Genomic DNA, 24,857 nt, shown 5'->3' with positions numbered 1-24,857 from the left:
GAACACTCATATACATATACATACACATATACATATGCAAATGTTTTCCATCATCACAACTTAGCAAAAAATCTGGCATAGGCAAGAAAAGGGAGGAAGGGCAACAAAGCAGAGTAGATGGAAAACACAAAACACAAGGGCAGAATAAAACTGCCCTATTATAAGACAAAGTCTGGTCAGGGTTGATGGTGGGGGCAGGAATACAGAGGAAACAAAATACAAGAACCCCAAATCTAAGTATAAGTGATGAAAATCAAGGATAATATTAAAACTATCTTAAACTAATGTGGAATAGGCTTAAACTGTTGAGAATGGACATCAGCCAGTATGCTATCCAGTTCATACTGGCTATTAGCCCCATTTACAAAAAATAAATCTACAACAAAACAGTGTACACAAGTTGAAAATTAGATATACAAGAAACAAAACACAAATCCACAATTATGGTGGGAGACTTGAGCATGTCACTCAAAAGTTGATAAGACCTAGACTCACAAAATAAAAAAGCTTTGAACATTTATTTAATAGAGCCAGGTGCAATGGCACATGCCTGCAGTCCCAGCTACTCAGGAGACTGAGGTAGGAAGATTACTTGAGCCTAGGAGTTATCCAGCCTGAGCAACATAGCAAGACCACATCTCTAAAATCAATAATAATAAATACATAAAACATTGATTTAATAGATAAACAACCTTGCACACAGTCAAGAACTCATGGTCTTAATGAGCACCTATGGAATCACAAAAATTGACTGTGAAATAGACACAAACATCTTTATAGACCACATTTCCTGACCACAATATAATAAAACTAGATATTGGCAATAATAACAAAACTTTCCACTTGGAGATCTTTAAACAATTGTAGCAAATTACTTTTAAAGAGAAAATAGAAATCAATGACAATAAAAGCAGTCTGTATCAAACCCTATGGGATACAGTCAAAGATATAATCACATGAAAATAACACTGAAAAATGAACTAAGGAGCATTCAAATTATTAGAAGTTAGAAAAAGCATTCAAACTACTAGAAGTTTAAAAGATGCTGGGCATGATGGCTTAAGCGGGTAATCCCAGCACCTTGGGAGACTGAGGTAGGAGGACTGCTTGAGGCCAGGAGTTCAAGACTAGCCTGGACAATCTGGCAAGATCCTGTCTCAACAAAAATTTTAAAAATTAACCAGGCATGGCTGCATGTGTCTATAGTCCTAGCTACTCAGAAGGCTGAGGTGGGAGTATAGCTTGAACCCAAGAGTTCAAGGCTGCAGTAAGCTATGATTGTGTCACCACACTAGCCTGGGTGACAGAATGGGATCCTGTCTCTAAAAAAAAAAAAAAAAAAAAAAAAAAAAAAAAAAAAAAAAGGTTAGGAATAAAAGTTGAAAGAAATGGAATAGAGTTAAAAAGTTTAAGAAAATAAACTAAAAAGAAAAACAGTCAATAAAACTAAAAAACGGCTCTTTGAAATAGATAAAATAACAAATCACTAGCAAGTCTGATTAGACAATACTAACACTTAGGGATAAGAAAAGAGATATAACAACGGATATAGAGATTTTAAAGATAGAGAGAATTGTCTTTATAACTTTAAAACATTTTTAAATAAATAAATTTAAAAAATTTTTAAGACAGGGCTCATTACATTGCCCAGGCTAGATTTGAACTCCTGGGTTCAGATGATCCTCCTGCCTCAGACTCCCAAGCAGCTGGGACTATAGGTGTGTACCACCACACCTGGCTATCTTATAACTTTTAGAAATAAATTTAAAAATCTAGATAAATGGGTAACTTCTCAAAAAAAAAAATTACCAAAAATTACAAAAGGTTGAAAACCTAAATAGACCAATACTCAAAGAAGAAATTGAAAAGGCAATCAAAGATCAAATACCAATCCCAAGTAAATATGGAAAATTTCTACTAAATATTCAAGGAATTACATTATTTAAATATAATAAAAGATGGAGGGCTTTCCATGACCTCAGAACATAACCCTGATTATGTTTTCAAGGATAACATAATCCTGATACTCAAATCAGATTACAATAGCACCCTACTCCCCCAAATAACACAGGCAAAATCGCTAATAAATATAGGTATTATAAATAAATGTTAGATATGTGATTCAGCAAAGAAAAAATTCACAAAATTCATGTATTAAAGGAGAGACACAGTAAGCTCCAAAATGAATTTAAACTACCTCAATATACATTTCTTGTTAAAAAGAGAAAAATAAAACTAATAAGCTGGAAATTTAAGAACATTTTGGCCAGGCATGGCAGCTTACGCCTATAATCCCAACACTTTGGGAGGCCAAGGTGGGAGGATCACTTGACCCCAGGAGTTCAAGACCAGCTTGGGCAACATGGAAAGACCTTGTCTCTACGAAAAAGAAAAAAAAAGTTTTAAAATTAACTGGGCATGGTGGCATGCACCTGTGGTCCCAGCTAGCTACTCAAGAGGCTGAGGCAGGAGGGCTGTCTGAGCACAGGAGGTCGAGGCTGTAGAGAGCTGTGATCATGCCACTGTACTCCAGCCCCAGGTGACAGAGTGAGGCTCTGTCTCAAAAAGAAAAGAAAAGAAAAATGTCCTTAATGTTATTAAAATCACATACCAACAACCTATAGCAATGCCACAATTAATGATAGAAAGGTAAATATATTAATGAAACAGAATAGAGTGTAGAGCAGGAATCAACAAATGTTTCCTGTAAACGGTCCGACAGTAAATATTTTAGGCTTCACAGGCCATAAAATCTATTGCGTAACTACTCAACTGTGCTGTTTCAACATGAAAGGTGCCAACAGCAGTACAAAATGAATGGGGATGGCTGTGTTCCAATAAAACTTTATTAATAAAAAAAGACAGCAGGCCCACAGGATATAGTTTGCAACCCCTGGTCTAGAAAGCCTAGAAAGACACATTTATACAGTAAAGACATGACAGAGATGGAATTTCAAATCAATAGAAAAAAATGGCTTATTTAATAAATGGTGTTGGGAAAATTGAAAATCAATTAGGAAAAGAAAAAGCCTCACACTAGTCACAAAAGTATATCACAAATGTATTAATATTCTAAACAGAAACAAAACTATGAATGTACTAGAAGAAAATACAGAAAATTTATTTTTATAATATTCCTGAAGGAGAGTCTTTCAAAGCAAGATTCAAAACCAGAAAGCCATAAAAGAAAATATTGTCAAACGTGATAAAACTAAACTGAAAACCCTTTTTAAAAAAAGCAAAGTGGGCTGGGCACAGTGGCTCATGCTTGTAATCTCAGCACCGAGGTGGGCAGATCATGAGGTCAGGAGTTTGAGACCAGCCTGGCCAACATGGTGAAACCCTGCCTCTACTAAAAATACAAAAATTAGCTGGGCGTGGTGACAGGCACCTAAAATCCCAGCTACTCGGGAGGCTGAGGCAGGAGAATCACTTGAACCCAGGAGGCGGAGGTTGCAGTGAGCAAAGATCGCGCCACTGCACTCCAGCCTGGGCAACAAAGCTAGACTCTGTCTCAAAAAAAAAAAAAGGCAAAGAGAAGACTTAGAAAACACATCTGGAACATATGAAAAATATATATGTAAAGAACTCCTAAGGATCAACAATAATAAAAAAATTGAAATCCATTTAAATATTAAAAATAATAAATGAATTCAGCAAGGTCACAGGATACAAGATAAATAACAAAAGCAACTGTATTTCCATAAACTAGCAATAAACAATCCAGAAATGAAATTAAGAAACTAAATCGGCTGGGTACAGTGGCTCATGCCTGTAATCCCACCACTTTGGGAGGCCAAGGTGGGTGGATCGCAAGGTCAGGAGATGGAGACCATCCTGGCTAACATGGTGAAATCCAGTCTCTATTAAAAATACAAAAAAAAAAATTAGCCAGGCATGGTAGCGGGTGCCTGTAGTCCCAGCTACTGGGGAGGCTGAGGCAGGAGAATGGCCTGAACCCAGGAGGTGGAGCTTGCAGTGAGCTGAGATCGTGCCACTGCACTCCAGCCTGGGCAACAGAGCGAGACTCCATCTCAAAAAAAAAAAAAAAAAGAAAGAAAGAAACCAAATCGATTCATAATATCCTCAAAAAGAATAAAAAAACCTAGGAATACATTAATCAAAATTAGAGCAACACATACATTGAAAACTACAAAATATTGCTGAGAGAAAATTTAAAAGATTTAAATAAATGGAGAAACATCCCATGTTCATGAATTGGCAGACCCAATATTACTAAGATGGCAATTCTCCTCAAACTAATATATAATCAATGAAATTCCTATCAAAATCCCAGTAAGGGCCGGGTACGGTGGCTTATGCCTGTAATCCCAGCACTTTGGGAGGCTGAGATGGGCGGATCACGACGTCAGGAGATCAAGACCATCCTGGCTAACACGGTGAAACCCCGTCTCTACTGAAAATACAAAAAATTAGCCGGGCGTGGTGGTGGGCGCCTATAGTCCCAGCTACTCGGGAGGCTGAAGCAGGAGAATGGCGTGAACCCGGGAGGCGGAGCTTGCAGAGAGCCGAGATCGCGCCACTGCACTCCAGCCTGGGTGACAGTGCAAGACTCCGTCTCAAAAAAAAAATACAAAAAAAAACTAGCCGGGCGAGGTGGCGGGCGCCTGTAGTTCCAGCTACTCGGGAGGCTGAGGCAGGAGAATGGCGTAAACCCGGGAGGCGTAGCTTGCAGTGAGCTGAGATCTGGCCACTGCACTCCAGCCTGGGTGACAGAGCGAGACTCCGTCTCAAAAAAAAAAAAAAAAAAAAAATTCCCAGTAAGCCTTTTTGTACAAATTTTACTTTTTTGGGGGGGGGGGGGGGACAGAATCTTGTTCTGTTGCCTAGGCTGGAGTGCACTGATGTAAACATGGCTCACTGTAGTCCTGGCCTCCTGCTCTCAAGCAATCCTCCTGCGCTGGCCTCCCATGTAGATGGGACCACAGGCACATACCACTACACCCAGCTAATTTTCTAATGTTTTGCAGAGACAGGGTCTTGCCATGTAGCCCAGGCTGGTCTCAAACTTCTGGGCTCAAGTGATCTGCTGGCCTCAGCCTCCCAAAGTACTGGGATTACAGGTGTGAGCCACTGTACCTGGCCGAATCACATTTCTGATTAAAAAATAAAACAAAACATAAAACTTATATCCAGAATATATAAAGAACTGTTACAACTCAATAACAAGAAAACTATGAATTTCAAAACGGACACAATATTTGAATAGAAATTTCACCAAAGATACGTGAATGGCTAAAAAGCACATGAAATAATGTCCAACACTATTAATCATTAGGGAAATGCAAATTAAAACCACAATGAGATACCACTTTACTCCCACTAAGATGGCAACAATAAAAAAGACAGACAATAATGACTATTAGCAAAGGTGGAGAAATTAAAACACTTATATATTGCTGGTGGGAATGTAAAATGGTGTAGTCAGTTTGGAAAGCAATTTGGTAGAATTTCTTAAGAAGTTAAACAGGTTGAGGTAGGAGGATCACTTGTGCCTGGGAGGTAGAGACTCCAGTGAGCTGACATTGTGCCATTGCACTCCAGCCTGGGTAACAGAGTGAGACCCTTTCTCAAAAAAAAAAGAAAAAAAAAAGAAAAAAAAGAAAATAGATCTGTGTGGAGAATCGTATTAATGTGTTCCCATTCTTTCCCAGTAGGCAGAGTATATATCCTTAGACCACTAACTCTGGCCTTTGCCATATGGCTGGCTTTGACTAATGGAATGTGACCAGAAATGAATGTGTGCTTTGAACACAGGCTTTAAAAAGCACTGTATGTAATTGTATGCACCTACTGGCCCTCTGAAGTAGAATAACCTTGAGAAGCCTGCCCCATTATAAACAATAACCTAACAAAAGCTAATATGTGAAAAAGGGTACATGAAAAGTGTTACATGAAAAAGGTTCCAAAAGATGTACATCAAATTGAATTATGTGTATCTGCCTATGTTGGGAGATAGTGCTGTTGAAAGAACACTGTACACTTTCCAATTTCTTGACTTTTTACCAGTGTTATTTTAAAAACCTGTTTAATGGAAAATTTTTTTTAAAAGACGTATGTTAAAAGTAAAAGTACTGGCCGGGCGCAGTAGCTCATGCCTGTAATCTCAGCACTTTGGGAGGCTAAGGCAGGCGAATCACGAGGTCAGGAGATCGAGACCATCCTGGCTAACATGGTGAAACCCCATCTCTACTAAAAAAAACCACAAAAACAAAATTAGCCGGGCGTGGTGGCGGGCGCCTATAGTCCCAGTTACTCGGGAGGCTGAGGCAGGAGAACGGCGGGAACCCAGGAGGCGGAACTTGCAGTGAGCCGAGATCGCACCACTGTACTCCAGCCTGGGTGACAGAGCGAGACTCTGTCTCAAAACAAACAAAAAAGTAAAAGTAACTGGATTACTATGGTGGGATAATTTTTTTTTCCTTTTCTATGGTTTCCAAATTTTCCATGATATTTTAGTATTTCTATATTTTAAAACAGTTTGGAAAAAAAGTTAAGATCCTACCATCAATCTAATGCAAGTAAAAAGACATAATGGTTAATAACTCTACTGTATTATATGCTATGGCAACTTGAAAGTGCTTTGAAAATTATACCAATGATCTTATTTCACTATCACAATGACACTGTAAAACAGGTATTTAATCACTCCCATTTCACGGTGAAGGAAACAAGCTTAGATTATTTGCTCTAAAGGACACACATGATAAGCCCTGAATCAGAAAACAGCCCTTTGGACTCTAAATCTCCAAAGCTTGAGTGCTAGAATGACAATGATCAAAACACTATGTGAATATTATTTGGGCTTAAAAATAAAAAAATATTGCAGCCATAAAAAAGAGTGAGTTCGGCCAGGCGCGGTGGCTCACACCTGTAATCCCAGCACTTTGGGAGGCCGAGGCAGGTGGATCATGAGGTCAGGAGATCGAGACCATCCTGGCTAATGCGGTGCAACCCCACGTTAGTCTCTACTAAAAATACAAAAAATTAGCCGGGCGTGGTGGTGGGCGCCTTTAGTCCCAGCAACTCATGTGGCTTAGGCAGGAGAATGGCATGAACCCAGGAGGCGGAGCTTGCAGTGAGCTGAGATTGCGCTACTGCACTCCAGTCTGGGCGACAGGGCGAGACTCGTCTCAAAAAAAGAGTTCATGTCCTTTGCAGGGACATGGATGAAGCCGGAAACCATTATTCTCAGCAAACTAAACTAGCACAGAAAAAGAAAACCAAACACTGCATGTTCTCACTCATAAGAGGGAGTTGAACAATGAGAACACATGGACAGAGGGAAGGGAACATCACACACCAGGGCATATCAGGGGTTGCAGGGTAAGGGGAGGGAGAACATTAGGACAAATACCTAATGCACGCAGGGCTTAAAACCTAAATGATGGGTTGATAGGTGCAGCAAACCACCATGGCACATGTATACCTACGTAACAAACCTGCACATTCTGCACATGCATCCCAGAACTTAAAGTAAAATAAAAATAAAAAATAAAAAAAGAGAAAGTCTAAAAAAAAGAAAGAAAAAAATATACTAACATTTGCCACAGCATGGATGGAGCAGCAGGACATTATGCTAAGTGAAATAAGACAGACACAAAGGACAATATTGCATTATCTCATATGTGAAATCTTGGTTTTTGTTTTGTTTTAACAAAAAAGGTAAAACATATAGAAACAGAGAATAAAACAGTGGTTACCAGGGTCAGGGTGGCAGGAGGGGAAGGAAATGGGGAAATGTAGGTCAAAAGATACAAAGTAGCAAATACGTAGCATAAACAAATTGAGAGATCTAATGTATAACATGAGGACTACAGTTAATAATAATGCATTGTATTCAGGATTTTTTTTTTTTTTTTTTTTTTTTTTTTGAGATGGGGTCTAACTGTCACCTAGGCTGGAGTGCAGCAGCATGATCCTGGCTTACTGCAACTTCCACCTCCCAGGCTCAAGAAATCCTCCCACCTCAGCCTTCCAAGTAACTGTGACCACAGGCGTGTGCCACCATGCCCAGTTAATTTTTTGTATTTTTGGTAGAGATGGGGTTTTGCCATGTTGCCCAGGCTGATCTCGAACTGCTGGGCTCGAGCGATCCATCCACCTCGGCTTCCCAAAGTGCTGGGATGACAGGTATGAGCCACAACACCCGGTGGTGACTACAGCTGCTCATGCCACAGGCAGAAAAAAAATGGGTAACTATATGAAATGATGGCTATATTACCACTATAATAACCATTTTTATATATATATATAAAATATCTATCTTATACCATCATGTTATATACCTTAAATTTACACAAATAAAATTTATTTAAAAAAAAAACACTACATGGAACAGTACAATTCCCCAAAGGAAAGAGGAATTCTTTGCAGACAAAACCAACATTAGCTATAATAGGGGTCAACAATGTAGATATCCCCATTATTTACAATCTGTGTCAGCAAACTACATCCTGTGGACCAAACCTGCCTACGAGCTGTTTCATAAAGGCTTATTGGAACTCAATACACAAACAAACAAACAAATAAAACACGATGTGAAAAGAAAAGAGGTAGTGAATTAATTCTATTTGGGAAAAAGGAGGAAAGAATTGATTGTAAAAGTATTTGCTAGTGTGAACCACTCTAACAGCTTCCTGTATAAAACATGGAAATGATAGCTTTCATTTTACAGTCAGAGTTTCGTTGCCAAATTCCCAGAGAAATCTAATTTTAAAATAACCATCTGTTACTTTTCATTATCATTTATGAGGTAGCTAAAATGCATTATGGCTCAATATATACAAATATATTGATACAAGCAGTTACATTAATATTAATTTAATAAGATGATTTCTCATTAAAAAAGACACAATTTTTTTTGTTTTTAGCTCCAATGCTTTCTGAAGAAAAGACACAGTTTTGAAAACAAATATGCTCCAGGGACTAAGGAAAACACAAACACACACAAATTTGTCCACTATTAGATTGAAATGCAAAAAGCTAAGCATCATCCCTTTTAAAAATTAAAGATGGAAAAAATAAAATGTTCCTACTCTAAATCATAAAATAAGCATTTGGTCTGAAAGAGTCAGCATACCTGGGAACATTATTGTTTGAATCTTCGCTTTCGTTTGCCAGGCCACCAAACAAATAGCATTTGTTACCATATAAAGAGAAGCTATGTCCAAGCCGAGGACAAGGAGGTAAACCAGAAGGAGGGGGATGGGGTTTCACTTTTTTCCATAACCAACGACTTGCCTAAAAAAAAAAAGACACAAATACAGTCAGACAAAATCAAGAAAGCACTCCTATATTGTCAATAGTGCAACATCATATCAATACATTTTAATCCAAATCCTATCAGAAGGCACTAATAAACTACTTTTGGGACAAATGACAAACAACAAGCTAACTTCTGGAATTAAAATATATGTTCCAGTAGACATTCAAGTTACTATTCCATATTCATAGATTTCCACAATGGCAAACTAACCATATAATAATAAACTCCAACAGTTCTAAAGTATTTTCCAAATGAAAAATAAAGTATTATACATAGCTTCAAGATTAAATGTAATTTATACATTCTTACTTTCTGAAGGCAATCCATGAATGGTAAATATTTTAACCTTTTAAAGGTAAACATAAAGCTCATTTAACAAATCAAATTCCAAAACTTATTCTCTGGCCATGGATGTTTTCTTTAGCTGAAATTATTTTTGCAATGAGTTGCTTGTAAATAGGTATAACCACTCACATCTGCCAATTAGCAGATACTCACATGATCACCACCCTAGGGATAAGGCACAGGTCAGGAAGAAAAGTCAACAAGGGCTATGAGTCCGGTTTAGTAAGAGTCAAATTTAGAAAGGTTATGGGAAACTGTTACTCCTCTTTTGTATGTATTGTCAAGGTGGGAGGTGTAGCAAATATTAGTATGAGGGTAACAATTTCTAAAACACGAAAGCAGTGGTTTTCAAAGCATAGCCCAGGGGCCAGGCATGGTGATTTTCCAAATGTGGAAAGTTTTATTCAAAGTTGTCAATCTGTCAGTTGATGCCAATGCCAACTATCCCTCTGTGAGTCCTGCAGTACTTAATACTTAAGAACTTGCGGCAGAGCACAGTGGCTCATGCCAGTAATCCCAGCAGTTTGGGAGGCCCAGACGGGTGGATCACCTGAGGTCAGAAGTTCAAGACCAGCCTGGCCAACATGGTGAAACCTCGTCTCTACTAAAAATACAAAAATTAGCTGGGCATGGTGGTGCGTGCCTGTAGTCACAGCTACTCAGGAGGCTGAGGCAGGAGAATCGCTTGAACCCAGGAGACGGAGGTTGCAGTGAGTCAAGATCGCACGGCTGCAGTCCAGCCTGGGCGACGGAGCAAGACTCTGTCTCAAAACAAACAAACAAAAAGTATACTCTAGAAACCAGGAGCTTCAGCAGCTGGGAACTTGGTAGAAATGCAAATGCTTATGGCCCACTACTGACTCAGAAACTCTCTGGGTAGGACGCAGCAATCTGTGTCTTCACAGGTCCTCCAGGTGCTCCTGTTGCAGGCTAAAGTTTCTACTGCACTAAGATACAAAAACTTAAGTATAAACATGTACAACTGATGCTAAGTAACAGGTATCTTGATGTTATAAATGTTGCACTGGGTATGGGAAAAAGACTTGCCAGGAAACTTTGGCTTTTAAGTGAAGTGGAAACATTTTCTGTAAAGCTATAAAATGTGAAGTTTACATTACTTGAACAATGCCAAAATGTGTTAAACAATGTTAGTAATGTTGCAATCTTTTGAAAAATTATGAACAATATCATTATTAAAGCCTCAGAATGAAATAATATTAAATACACTTACTTGTAACTCATATAACTCATTGCTGTATCTTCCATATTCAACCATACCCCCAAATACTAATATTCTGGTACCATCACAGACAAATCCATGGGCAGCACAGCCTGGAGGGATATCTCCTCTAACAGCTGGCAGAAACCACTGATTCGTAGCTAGTTGCCAAAATAAAATTAAAACTGATTATAACCAACAACGGTTATCACATACTATCAGCAAGTACTTTACATATATCATCATTATCAGTGGGTCTCAACTGGGGATGATTCTGCCCCCCAGAAGACATTTGGCAAAATCTGGTGACATTTTTAGTTGTCACAACTGGAGGGGGCTGTTACTGGCATCTCGTAGGTAGAGGCAGGGATGCTGTCAAACATCTTACAATGTACAGGGCAATACAGGGCAGCTTCCCCCGACCTCTACAAAGAATTACCTGGCCCAAAAGGTCGACGGTGCTGCTGTTGAAAAACCCTGATCTGTATCATTTAATTCTTATAAAACCCCTGCTGGGTGAGTATAAAAATCTCCATTTTACAACTGAAAATTGTGAAGTTAAAAAAGGTTTGGTAACTTCAGCGCTGATCCTGGGCAACTGGCAGAGCAAGATTCAAATCAGGTCTAATTTGTTCCAAAGCCAGGGTTTTGAACACTAAGACCAAACTGTCAGTAACTTTTTAACTTCATATGCTGGGGCGCTGGGAGGAGGAGAGGGTGAAAAAAATAAAATTTCTCAGACTCCACTATTTTGTTAACCTTCAAATTATTCCTGTGATTAAGCTGTTTCGTCCGAGAAAAGTTATCAGGCATGAAGTAGACCCAAAATTCCATCACTGTCTTTACACCGAAAAGATTTCTTGTGACAGCCTGAGCATTTACAAGGGGGAAAAAAATTAAATTCCAGACTCCTTTCTATTCCACAGAGGTCCTCAAAGATAGGGGCTCCTTGCCCAGGGACACTTGTGATCTGCAGTGGTGCTCAGGTTATGACAGTCCTCTTTCCGAGGGCCAGTCCAGAAGGGCGCCCACACCGAGTATGCAGACACAAGGCCGCCTCACCACGTCCCCGCCGGTTTAGAGCGCGGCCCACGGAGGGGCTCTTGACCGTTACCTGCCAAACACCGGGTTGTATTTGAGGCAAGAGTGCCAGAAGGCCTCTCGTTTTCCCTCCTCACCCCCTAGATGGTCTTCCTCCTAAGGAAGGCAGGTAGGCAAAGCCGGGAAAGGCCCGACGGAACTTTGGTTTGGAGTGGGTTTTGTTTTTTGACAGGGGCGAGATTTCGGGGAGTAGCCCAGGCAGTTGGACACGGTCTTCTGTCGCCTGCGTCCTCCAGCAGCGCTGGGGCGGGGGCGTCCGGGATCCCCCGCTTGAAGACCGGTGCACCCCGCTCGGGGTCCGCTGCGTCCCCGAGGGTCCCGGAGATCCAGAGCTGCCGTCCGGGACAGAGCTGCGGGACCCGGGCCGCCCGGCCGAGCCGCGCTCCCCGCCGCCCGCCCGAGGAAGCAGTGACCGGGCGGTGACAGCTGTCAGGGCCGCGGCCGCCGCCTCGCCTCCCCTCCCCCTCCGCGGCTCCCGCAGGCGGGGCCGACGAGCCACCGCCGCGCCTACCCGTGTTGTAGACGTGCAGCTCATCCGCGATGCCCTCATTTCCCCCTCCAAAGATGATCATCAGCTCCCGGATGGCCACCGCTCGGTGTCCGTGTCGGGCGCGGGGTACCGGCCCCGTGAAGGAAGAAACCCGCCTCCAGTTGAGGAGGCTGGGAGCCGCCATCTTCCCAACCCCCGCCCCTCTGCCCACAATGCACCGCTCCCGCCTCAACCCGCTGCTCCCTGGGGAGGGCGGGGAACCGCCTCCAGCTGTGCTGGGGTCACGTGGCCGCGGGCGCCGGGGGCCAGGCTGGAGGCCCGCCGGCAGGGGAGAGACGCCGGGGAAGGGGGGGTCCTGAGAGGGGAGCCCCAACCCCATCCCAGGCGACGTGGCCAGCGGCCACCCGGGGCAACGCACCTTAGGGTGGAAGGACACTTCCCACTGACCACGTCTCCCGTCCCCACCCAGAGCCTCGCGTTCGGTATTTTGGGGAGAAGGCACAGCATCTTCCTTTACGTCCACTTTAATTGAGCATCTAGGATGTGTGGGCGAGGCAGTGTCACAAGCAACGTGAGAGAAGCTCGTGTAGAGGTGCGAAGAGCTGGGAGCGCAGGGCGGGGACCTCGCAAGGGAGGGTGCGGGCGGGAGCCCGCCTCGCGAGCCCGGGCCACGGCCGCTTCTCTCGACCGTGACTGGGACCCGGGCAGGGAAGGTCGCTACAAAGCCTGCCAGGGCGAACCGAGGGCAGCTTTGTGGGGAGCCGTGCCAGGAAGCTTGGGAACCGTGAGCCACAAGAGGTATTTTTGGTTTGTTTGGCTTAAGCAGAGAAGAGATGGTTTGTAGGTTTCTGTTTCATTGCTAGCTAACAAGTGAGGGCTGTCCACAGCCAGGAATGCCTTAAGTGCCTCATGTGTATTAACTCGTGTAATCCATCCAACAATCTAGTGAGGTGGCTCCTGTTATCTCCCTTTCGTGGATGGAGAAATGAGGCACAGTGCAGTTAAGTAATATTATGAGGAACACAAAGGAAAGGTGTTGAAAAAAAGATTGGGGCCAGGAATCAACCACGGGACTTCTGATTCCAGAACCCCCAAGCCCTTATACCATATACCATACTGCCTCTGATAGCAGTCATATCCAACCATTGTGCAATACTGCCTCTGATAGCAGTCTTACGCAACTCTTTATTTTTATTTATTTATTTTAGATAGGGTCTGGTTCTGTTGCCGGAATGCAGTGGCGCTATCAGAGCTCACTGCGAGCTCCAGCTCCTGGGCTCTAGCGATCCTCCCACCTCGGCCTTCCACAGTGCTGGGACTACAGGCGTGAGCCACCGCACCCAGCCAATGCAACTCTTAATAAGGCCTAGCTGCCCTGTGATTTGATCCTACAGGTAATCACACAAGTCCATTAGGAATAAAATTGCACTGCATATGGGATTCATGCCAAATGAGTAGATTTTAGCCGCTCTTGCCACAGAAACACAAAAAGGGTTGGTGGTAACTATATGAGATGATGGATATGTTAATATGCTGCGCTGTAGTAACTTTGTGACTATATCAGCTGTCCCCTACCTTTTTGGCACTAGGAACCTGTTTCATGGAAGACAATTTTTCCACGGACTTGGCAGGGGAGTGGGGGGTATGGACTTGGCAGGGGGGTGGAGGGTATGGTTTCGGCATGAAACTGTTCCACCTCAGATCATCAGGAATAAAATTCTCATAGGGAGTATGCAATGTAGATCCCTCCTATGGGCAGTTGACAGTAGGGTTTGAGCTCCTCTGAGAATCTAATGCGGGGCTGATCTGACAGGAGGCGGAGCTCGGGAGGTCATGGGAGTTCCGAACAGACCGAGGACTGGTTGCTGGGGATTAGAGACCCCTGGTCTATATGATATCATAACTTCATATTGTATATCTTAAAAATGCACAAGTTATTTTTAAAAAATTTAATTGAAAAAGGACTGGGCACAGTGACTCACACCTGTAATCCCAGCACGTTTGGAGGCTGAGACAGAAGGATCCACTGATCCCAGGAGTTCGAGACCAGCCTGGTCAAGATGGTGAGATCCCATCTCTATTTTTATTAAACAACGATATATAAGGCCGGGCGCGGTGGCTCACGCCTGTAATCCCAGCACTTTGGGAGGCCGAAGTGGGTGGATCACGAGGTCAGGAGATGGAGACCATCCTGGCAAATGTGGTGAAACCCCGTTTCTACTAAAAATACAAAAAAATTAGCCGGGTGTGGTGGTGGCCGCATGTAGTCCCAGCTTCTTGGGAGGCTGAGACAGGAGAATGGCGTGAACCCGGGAGGCGGCAGAGCTTGCAGTGAGCGGAGATTGCGCCACTGCACTCCAGCCAGGGCGAAAGAATGAGACTCCGTCTCAAAATAAAATAAAATAAATAGAGATACAAGTCCAGTGGAAGAAAAAATTGAAAGCAATTTAAATCCCTACCTCAGATTTTCAAGAGGTACTGAAAGGAGAATACACTGTATAGTAAATTTCCTAAAGCTCTTTTTTCCTCATCTTTTACTATTTTCAATTTCTCTTATATGCTTCATTCACCCAACTCCCTTAAACCTCAGCATGCTTCTCCACCTTCTCATCCATCTAAGCTTCTTTTTGAAAGAGAACTCTCTACCTTTTAAAAAGGAATTCTCAGGCTGGGCATAGTGGCTCACACCTGTAATCCCAGCACTTTGAGAGGCTGAGGAGAGCAGATCACCTGAGGTCAGCAGTTCGAGACCAGCCTGGCCAACATGGTGAAACCCCATCTCTACTAAAAATACAAAAATTAGCCGGATGTGGTGGCACATGCCTGTAATCCCAGCTACTTGGGAGACTGACGTAGGACAATCGCTTGAACCCAGGAGGCGGAGGTTGCAGTGAGCCAAGATGGTGCCATTGCACTCCAGCCCGGGCAACAAGAGCAAAACTCTGTCAAAAAAAAAAAAAAAAAAAAAAAAAGGAAAGGAATTCTCACTATTCTTTTTAGCTTCTGCTTCTTAAATTCTCCCTCTCACTGAGTATAACCCAATTTTGTTTTTGTTTGTTTGTTTTTGAGATGGAGTTTCGCTCTTGTTCACCAGGCTGGAGTGCAATGGTGTGATCTTGGTTCACTGCAACCTCCGCCTCCTGGGTTCAAGTGATTCCACTGCCTCAGCCTCCTGAGTAGCTGGGATTACAGCCATGCACCGCCATGCCCAGCTAATTCTGTAATTTTAGTAGGGACGGGGTTTCTCCATGTTGGTCAGGCTAGTCTTGAACTCCTGACCTCAGGTGATCCGCCCGCCTTGGTCTCCCAAAGTGCTGAAATTTCAGGCATGAGCCACCGTGCCCAGCCAGTCCAATTTCATAATATGTCCAAAGAGAATTTGGAAAGGGAGGGAGAAATAAGATGCCTACAAACAGAAAAGAGGTTATGAATATTTATTAATATTTTTCTTTGTCACGTACATAAGATAGGCTCTTAAATGTTGCAATAATAAGTTTTTATGAATCTGAAATAAAACTGGAAGAGTTGGAATAAAGCAGTGAGTTTTTCATAAAACCCAAAGTGTTTAATTTAAAGAACTGTACTTTGTTCTGAGAGTTTTGTGCTTAGATGGTAGTTTTTTTCTAATGCCCTTATAGCACAAGGTTAAAGGAAAAATCAAAAGTTGCAACCCTAATGTTGAACTTCAAATTTAAAAAAAAAAACTAGTCTATGATATTTGAAAGCCAGAGAACCCTTGAACTAGGAGAAAAATGAAAGCAAATATTTTTAAGACAAAAGGGATTGCAAGCTATAACTGGTGGCTTAGATAGGGAGCTGCAGGGTGATGAGGAAATGTATACTAGTTTCCTAGAGCTGCTATGATAAAGTACCACAAATCTGGTGGCTTAAAACAATAGGAATGTTTTGTCTCACAGTTCTGAAGGATATATAAGTCTGAAATTAATGTGTCAATATGGCTGTGATCCCTCCAAAACCTGTAGGAGAGAATGCTTCCATGCCTCTTTCTAGCTTCTGGTGGCAGCTGTCAATCCATGGCAACCCTTGGCTTGTCAATGAATCACTCATCTCTGGCTCCATCACATCATCACGTGGTGTTCTCCCTGTGTGTCTGTCTTTTTTTTCTTCTTCTTTTTTTTTTTTTTTTTTTTTTGAGACAGGGTCTGGCTCTGTCACCCAGGCTGGAGTATAGTGGCGCGATCTCAGCTTGCTGCAGCCTCCACCTCCCGGGCTTAAGCGATCCTCCCACCTCAGCTTCCGGAGTAACTGGGATTACAGGTGTGCACCACCATGTCTGGCTAATTTTTAAATTTTTTCTAGAGATGAGGTTTTACCATGTTTCCCATGCTGGTCTTAAACTCCTGAGCTCAAGTGATCCTCCTGCCTCATCCTCCCAAAGTGCTAGGATTACAGATATGAGCCACTGCACCCAGCCTCCTCCTCTTCTTGTAAATTCACTAGCTATATTGGATTAGGGCTCATCCTGTGATCTCATCTTAACTTGATTATATCAGCAAATACCCCATATCCAAATAAGGTCATATTCACAGGTATAGCGGGTTAAGACTTCAGCATATTGTTTGGGGGAGATACAATTCAATCAGTGACAAAGTACGTAATCCAATGGGAAAGCTATTTTAGTAGAGCAGTTTTGAGTACTCTCTCCTTGAGGGAGGCATCTAAAAGAGGTCCCCATTTCACAATAAAGTACCTTCAGTCTTTGAAACTTCAAGATTGTAGTTTGGAAACAACAACCTAGGAGGAGAGTTTGGAGAAGAGGGATGGAAAATAGCACCCTGAAGAAGCCAGCATTGATGGGGTAAAGACAAGAGGAGGCACTCATGAAGGAAATAGAGAATAAGTAGCCAGAGAAGTTAAAAGGGAACTGGGTGAGGGTGATGTCAAAGAAACCACAGGCAAAGAGGGTTTCATAGAGGCAGAAGTGGTAAGGAAAGCCAAAAGCCATAGAGAAGTCAGGGAAGAAGAGGACGAAGAAGCAACTGTTGGATTTGCAAATTAGGAGGTTAGTAGTGGCCTAGAATTAAAATGTTTTCAATGGAGTGGGAGGGAAAGAAGCCAGAGAGAACTGAAGCATGAATTAGAAAATGCGGATAACATGTATAGTCTACTCTTTACAGAGACTTGGCTGTGTGAGGAAAGAAAGAACAATGGCTGGCAAGGAGAGAGAGGTACTGTGTAAATTGTTATTATTTTGGATGGTGAGACTTGAGCATGATTTTGGGCCCAGAAGAAGGATCCAGTTGCAAACAAAAGGTTGGAAGTACACAACCAGCAATCATTTCCAACCTTCTTCTCCTTGCCTGCCTCTCATTATTGAGACTGGGAAGGAAAAAAACAAACAAATAAGCACTTTCCCAGGCTACTGTACCCACTCTCCTTCAAGATGACCCCCAATGTCTGCTCTTCTCTTCTTTTCAGTAACAGAATCTGGACTATGAGCTGGGCACATGACCGTTCTAAATAAAAATTCGTTTCCCAAACTTCCCTCAACTAGTTGTGGCTTGTGGCTAAATATTGACCTATGGGGTATAAGCAAAAGTACTATATATAATTCCAAAATGTGTTCGGGAGGAGGGAAACTTCCTCTCTCTTACTCTTTCCTGCTGGCTGGAATGTAGATGTAATGGCTAGAGCTGGGGCAGCTGTCTTGGACCATGAGCTGGAAGGAGCCTAATTTCCTGAGGACTTAGTGAAGTAGAGCAGCTCTACTGGAAATTACATCCCATAGGGCAAGTAGGTCTGTTCAGAAAGAGCTGGGATTTGGTGGATCGAGGTCCTGGAGGATCAAGGAAAGATGGATCCTGAAGTCCATGTATATCTACATGTATACGAGAGTTGAATAGATACATTAATTCTCTATTATAGATTGTATAAATATTATGTATTCTATACATATACAGGAATCCCTCTTTAGCCATGGTTTCAGTTACCCACAGTCAATACAGTCTGAGAATATTAAATGGAAAATTCCAGAAATAAGCAATTTGTAAGTTTTAAATTGTGTACCATCCTGAGTCACATGATGAAGTCTTGCACTGTCCCGCTGTTACCTGCCTGGGATATGAATCATGCTTTGTCCAGTGTTTCCACACTGTATGTGCCACCTGCCCATTCATCATTTAGTAGCTGTCTTAGTTAGAGTTATATAGGATTTGGTACTATCTGTGGTTTTAGGCATCTCTGGGGGTCTTTGAATGTATCACCCTTGGGTAAGGGGGCATCTGTTGTATTATAGAAAGCTCTATTGGACAGTGCTGCTCTAGACTTTTTAGGCATATGTTAGAGAAGGTACTTTCATCTCTCACTACTTCCTCTCCTCTCTGCCCACTCCTCCATATCAAACACCCACCAGAGTCATTTACCTGGACTGTTTCATTTGGGGTTAAGATCATGGGCTTTAAGACCCAATAGGTTGTAGCTACTTAACTAGTTGTGTGGCCTTGGTCAAATTATTTATCCTCTTTGAACCTCAGATTCTTTGTCTATAAAATGGGAAGAGTAAGAGCATCTGCTTCTCAGGATTAGTCAAGGGATTAAATGAGATAATATGGTGCCAAAGTGGCAGCAAGGAAGCAAGCTGGCTTCACACCCCCCAATGGAAAACCAAAAACTAATATTCAACACTGAAATTATCACCAGCAATATCCAATAACTCAACTATGAGGATGAGACATTTGCTGGGGCCACAGAGAAGTTTAAAAAACTCTGAGTAGATGGTAAGAGAAGTAGACTTCCACATCTGTAATCCCCTCCCCACAATCTGCCAGGCACCAAGTACATGAAAATTTCCCCCAACTCACAGTGTACACTGTAAAAAGTGAGATCAAGGCATAGACAACCAGCTTCTCCACAATCTTGGGTTCCCTGGCAGAAGACCTGTCCCTGCCTCAACCACTAGAAGCATCAGTAGTCCCTGGAGGAAAAATATCCCTGAGAACAGCCAGAGACAAAGGGGAGAGGTGAGACTACTATCCCAGCTCTGGAAACTGCTGTGTAACTTGACAAAAAGAGACGGAGACACCAAATCAGAGTGGCTGTTCAGTAGCACCACACTGTAGGAGGTTGGGTCTATAGGTCCCTTGGACGCTGAACCCCTAGTCAGCCTTCCCATACTACTGGGATATCCCCCATTAAGGACAAGGGGCACTGAATATTTATTAGAATGGAGGCAAACATGGGTTTCAGCACCATCTAGTGCTGAAAATGGGGCAGCGACCTAGCAAAGGGAAAAAAAGAAAGAAATCAATAGATAAATGAAATAATACATGTAAAGTACAGGCAGTCTTCACTTTGCATGATAATACTGTTCTGCAAACATGATATGCAAGCCAACACCCTTCAAAGTGATCTTAATTACCAGTGGGAAAAATTACAATTGTTTTGTGATGTTTAAAAACTTTTTTGTCAAAATATTAAAAACTTTCTTACTATTGCTTATAAATATATAGAGAAATGAAAAAATTGTAAACCTAATATTTCTTTGTTATGCCATAATTTAAAACAGAAATATTGAGAATTAAAGAGTTTTATTTCTTTGCATAAAACTTACCATGAGTAGTTTAAACCATGCTTACCACCTTCTTGTCATATAGCTTACTATATGGAGTGAGCATCTTTTCTATGCTGTGGCAAATTGTCATACTCCTTTCTAAGGCCTTTTTTTTTGAGACAGGGTCTCTATCATCTGAGCTGAAGTACAGTGGCATGATCATAGCTCACCACAAACTTGACCTCCCAGGCTAAAGTGATCCTCCCACCTCAGCCTCCTGAGTAGTTGGGACCTTAGGTGTATACCACCACACCTGGCTAACTTTTTTATTTTTTGTAGACATGGGGTCTCCCTATGTTGCTAAGGCTAGTCTTGAACTCCTGAGCTCAAGCAATCCTCCTGCCTCAGCCTCCCAAAGTGCTACGATTACAGGTGTGAACCACCATGCCCAGCCTCCTTTCTAAGTTTTCCTTTGTGCTTTCAATGTTGTGAGATATCTCTGAATGTTCCTTTAATGTGAATTTTTTGCTCATGTCACTTTCTGGAACATCTTTATCCTTGTCCTTACAACTTCCAACTTCCTTCCTTATTTATGTTCATAAGTTTACCTTTACTAAGTTTTTCTGGATGCCCATCTGGAGTTGAACAGTGGCAACAACATTCTCATGGCCAACAATTTCTTCTGTAACTTTGATTTGAACTTCACTCCCACAATTATCACTTTTTATCACTTTTCGTTTCTTTGCTTCACTTTTATCTTTATTGGCAAATTCTATTGTCCATTTATTAAAATGTCACATGGAGATAAGGAGGCAACACAACTACATGCTTTGCTGTCTGTGCATAACTAAATAACAGATGTCCAGTGACCGGTCACCAGCAGACTACAAATGAAGTGATATGCTATGGTCACTGATCATGGTGTACATCTGTTATTTGCATAGTAATTTTGTGGACTGAAAACCTGGCAGCAAAGCTTGTATTTATGCAATTACTCACAGTTAATATACTGTGGTAACTGAAATTTGAACTGTGTTATTGGGGGACTTGTGTTATATAACTAAATGGTGCTAATTGAAATCTGTGCTGTTGCCATGCCAAGCAAGGACTGTGCTATACTTATGCAAGGACTGACATGTAGTGAGCATTTAGTAAGTAGTAGATTGTTTTATTTCTATCATTATCATGATGTTATTATATTTCTACAGTTTCTATTCCTCTTCCTGAGCTGCAGGCCAAAAAGTCAACCCTAGAGTGAGAATCTGGTGCTGGAGGTGGCAGACAGTCCTGTGTTTTCAGCCAAGAGTGTAAATTGCAATGTCTTTAATCTCAATTGAGGACTCGGGCCAAGGGCCAAAGGCTTTTTGCCAGAGGTCTGAGAAGAGGTTCTGGGGAGTGCTAGCAAGTGGGCAGAACTCAATAGCAGAGATCCTGGGCAGGGACTGTTGCCCAAGTGAGGGAAACAGATGGTGTCTGAGAGGTCTGTTTACAGATTGCAGGGCTCCAACCATGAATCTTGGCTGAAGCTATGGCCAAAGCACAGAGAGGGCAGCTGGCAAGAGCAAGGCAGTGCTCCAGGCTAGATAGAACCTAACTTAATTGCCAGAACAGGGAACTGGGCCAAGGAAGAGAAACAGTTACAGCATGTGGGAGAGAGGGAACTCTAGTGCGAGACTCAGGTGCTGGAGCAATTGCTGCAGTTCAGGGAGTAGCAGGGGAGAGCAAGAGCACTGAAGCTCAGGGCAACAAGAAGATGACCTGCAACTGAACCACACCAGGCAAAAGAGAGGGAATTGAGCCTGCTATGGTAATTCCTGCCCCATGTGTGTGATCTTGGAGCCCAGCCATGGGAGACAAACGTGGCAAAGAGGCTTGTCAGCCTGACCCAATGTGGTAATTCATGTACTACTAGAGAAGACTTATTCCTTTCCTCCCAGGCAACCTTATCAGCTTTAATAGATTTTATCTAGGACCTTATCTAAAAGTAATATACACAGTCAAGGCAGACCCAGTTAGCAAGAAGAAACGATGAACATCTGACTTTCAACTAGTAAGAAATAAACACAGAATAATAATGACTCAGATACATGTTTTGTTGACAAATGATACCACAAATATAAAATGCAGTGAAATGCATACATATTGCATGCGGTTGCACTCAGGCATGTAACTAAATCTAACCAAAGTTACTTGACCACTTAAGGGTTTATTTTCATCACATAGCAAGATTTTCCATAAGTAGTTCATTCAGGGCTGCTGTGGTGATTCTCTGCCATCTTTAGCATATGCCAGGCTGCAGAATGACACAGTGCCAGGGACCCCATTCATATCATGCAAGGATATTTTTCATTTACTTCTACAGATCTACTCTCCACCCTTCAACCTGTTCAGTGTCCTGAGAGGCTAACCTCAATGGATTATAGCACTTGAGCTCCTTGCCCTCTGACTTCTAGTTGGATTTGGTCAATGGGAGACACTACCAACAGGAGACTGTGACGCTAGGGTAATCAGCCCCTGGTTCCTTTTGTGCAGAGCACCACAGATTGGCTGTATCCCAGTGGGAGGGCTGCTCTTGCTGGCCACCCCTCTCCATATCCTCTCTCCAAGTCCTGGAAACCACTCTCTCGTTGACCTTCAGAGTTTGGGGTTGTAATAACTCCCTGCTATTGCTAGCCCCAGGGTACTGCATCATCTCTTAACCATGTTTCCCTGACAGTGATTATACCTTTTCAATTAGTGCCTTTTAAAAAAGTCTCCACCATTACCTTATTGGAGGGAGCTGTCTGTATCCCGCCAGGACCCTGACTGATTCAACTGTGTAGTCACTGTGCACAGCCAATGTGGCCATACGCAGCAGCATAATGCGGGCCTCTTATCCCCAGAGCTGCAAGGTGGCTACTTCACATACAAGGTTCAAGGCTGGATTTTAAACAGGAAAAAAGGGCAAAAGACACCAAAGAGCTCTTTGCCAGGAAAACACTAGCTTTAGAGGAAGTGCTAGACAGCAGACATCTGCTCACATGCCACTCTAGCTGCAAGACATCCAAGGAGGAGAATCTTTTCAAATGGGCATATTGCTGTTCAAATGAAATCATGTTTCTATTAGAAGGGAAAAATAATGCTGCAATGAATATGGGGAGGCAGATGTCCAAAGGAAATAAAATCAGTATTTCAATGGGGAGGCAGATATCTCTTTGAAATACTGGTTTTATTTCCTTTGGACATCTGCCTCCCCATATTCATTGCAGCATTATTTATCATAGTCAAGATATGGAATCAACTTAAGTATCCATTGATGGATGAATGGATAAAGATATTGTGGTACATATATGCAATGGAATATTATCCAGCCATAAAAAGGAAATCCTGCTATTTTTGACAATATGGATGAAACTTGAGGGCATTATGCTAAATGAAATAAGCCAGATACAGAAAAACAAATATGTACAATTTTACTTGTATTTGGAATCTAAGAAAGTCAAACTCATAGAAGCAGGGAGTAGGTAGAATGGTGGTTACTAGGGTGAGGGGAGGGGAAAATGGGGATATGTTAGTCAAACAGTACAAACTTTCAGTTATAAGATGAGCAAGTTCTGGGGATCTAGTGTAGAAAATGGGTGGTGTTGGATGTGTTAATTGATTTGATTGTGGTAATCATTACATAGTGTATGTGCATATCAAGTCAACACATTGTACATCTTAAATGTATTCAGTCTTTATTTGTCAAACATTTAAATTTAAAATTAAATATTCAATTATATATTATTCAATAAAATCAATTACATATTATAATTCAATTTCAATTAAATATTATTTTTGTTTAAAAACATCAGCAATAAAAACTTCCATTTCTTGAGTCCTTACTGAGTGCCTTACATGCATGATGTCTTTTAACCCACACAAGAGTCCAATTGGCAGTCCCCACTTAACAGATGAGAAAACTGGAGGTAAGACCTGTGGCTGAGCTCACACTAGGTCTGTCTGTCTCCGAAGCCCACTCTGGTGTCATGCATATCCTCTGTTTCTTTTCTCATTTCTTCCCCAGGGAAGAATCTGTGCATACAGTGTGGACATCTAAGTCATAGATAACAAGCCTATTGCACCCTTGGAGTATGGCACAGCGAGGATAAAGGAGAAAGAAGCTGGAATCAGAGACAGTGAGGGTCAGGGAGAAGTTCTACAACATTCTCTGCTAGGTGGATGAGAGATGCAAAGGAGATGACATGATCTGTGAAGGAAATTGCACAGGGCAGGTGTCAGCTCAGGCTGCTGTCCACATGATGCCTGGGACATGTCTGAGGGACTGGCCTGCTGCACCTGACGGCACATAATTCTGGAAGGGCTGTGGGAAACCCTGAGCCAGAAGTGGTTATCTTATTTTCGCTCATGTGTGTGCAGTGAGTATTTAAAGTATAGTATATTGCACTGCCCCTGAACCTTCTGACTTCCCAGAGGTGACCGATGTTTTAGCTAAAAACATTTAGCTAAATGTTTTAATGGAATTGTGCTTTAAAATAAGGTACAACTTGCTGAGCATGGTGGTGCATGACTACAGTCCCAGCTACTCGGGAGGCTGAGGAGAAAGGCCCAAGAGTTCAAGTCCAGCCTGGGCAACATAGCAAGACATGCCTCTAATAATAATAATAATAATAATTAATAAATAAAATAAGGTACAAGATGCTGGGGGTCAAGAGAGAAGAGGAGTGGCATCATGTCAAGCCTCTCCAGGAGAAAGGACACACTTGCCGGATTGTGTGGGGGCTTTAGAATAGGGGCACATAAGGGATCACAAGGCAGTCAATAATTCTACACAAGCAGCAAATTTGATGCTGAAGGATGACCAATGTGGATGCCACTTAACCCTACTGTTGCAGCCCCAGATCCTAGTATTTGAAACATGCCT

At 42.2% G+C, this 24,857-nt stretch overlaps 2 protein-coding genes across 13 annotated transcripts in view; one reads left to right on the top strand and one right to left on the bottom strand.

Annotated features, from left to right (window-relative positions):
• The window catches only part of HCFC2 (host cell factor C2), a 42,177-nt gene extending 29,528 nt beyond the window's left edge, over window positions 1-12,649 (bottom strand). For all 4 annotated transcript variants that reach the window (XR_012420549.1, XR_012420548.1, XM_005572065.5 and 1 more), the window contains exons 1-3: window positions 12,466-12,649; window positions 10,866-11,014; window positions 9,104-9,264 (exon numbers count right to left, since the gene is read on the bottom strand). Coding sequence is in view for 2 of the 4 variants with exons in the window: in XM_005572065.5 (XP_005572122.1) it covers window positions 9,104-9,264; window positions 10,866-11,014; window positions 12,466-12,628 (473 nt within the window). In the remaining 2 variants the exon portion in view is untranslated. The remainder of the gene's footprint in view (window positions 1-9,103; window positions 9,265-10,865; window positions 11,015-12,465) is intronic.
• Window positions 12,650-12,716: 67 nt separating this feature from the next.
• GLT8D2 (glycosyltransferase 8 domain containing 2) overlaps window positions 12,717-24,857 on the top strand; it is a 74,153-nt gene continuing 62,012 nt past the window's right edge. For 4 of the 9 annotated variants that reach the window (XM_045365809.2, XM_015430647.3, XM_045365804.2 and 1 more), the window contains exons 1-2: window positions 12,717-13,036; window positions 13,653-13,838. The gene's annotated coding sequence lies outside the window, so the exon portion shown is untranslated. Of the gene's footprint in view, window positions 13,243-13,652; window positions 13,839-24,857 lie in introns of all 9 variants that reach the window. The other 5 variants (XM_074007644.1, XM_005572056.4, XM_045365805.2 and 2 more) reach the window with 4 other exon arrangements.

Source organism: Macaca fascicularis, chromosome 11 (assembly GCF_037993035.2).
Source record: "Macaca fascicularis isolate 582-1 chromosome 11, T2T-MFA8v1.1".
Classification (NCBI taxonomy): domain Eukaryota; kingdom Metazoa; phylum Chordata; class Mammalia; order Primates; family Cercopithecidae; genus Macaca; species Macaca fascicularis.
This window is presented reverse-complemented; position numbering and strand designations above follow the sequence as displayed.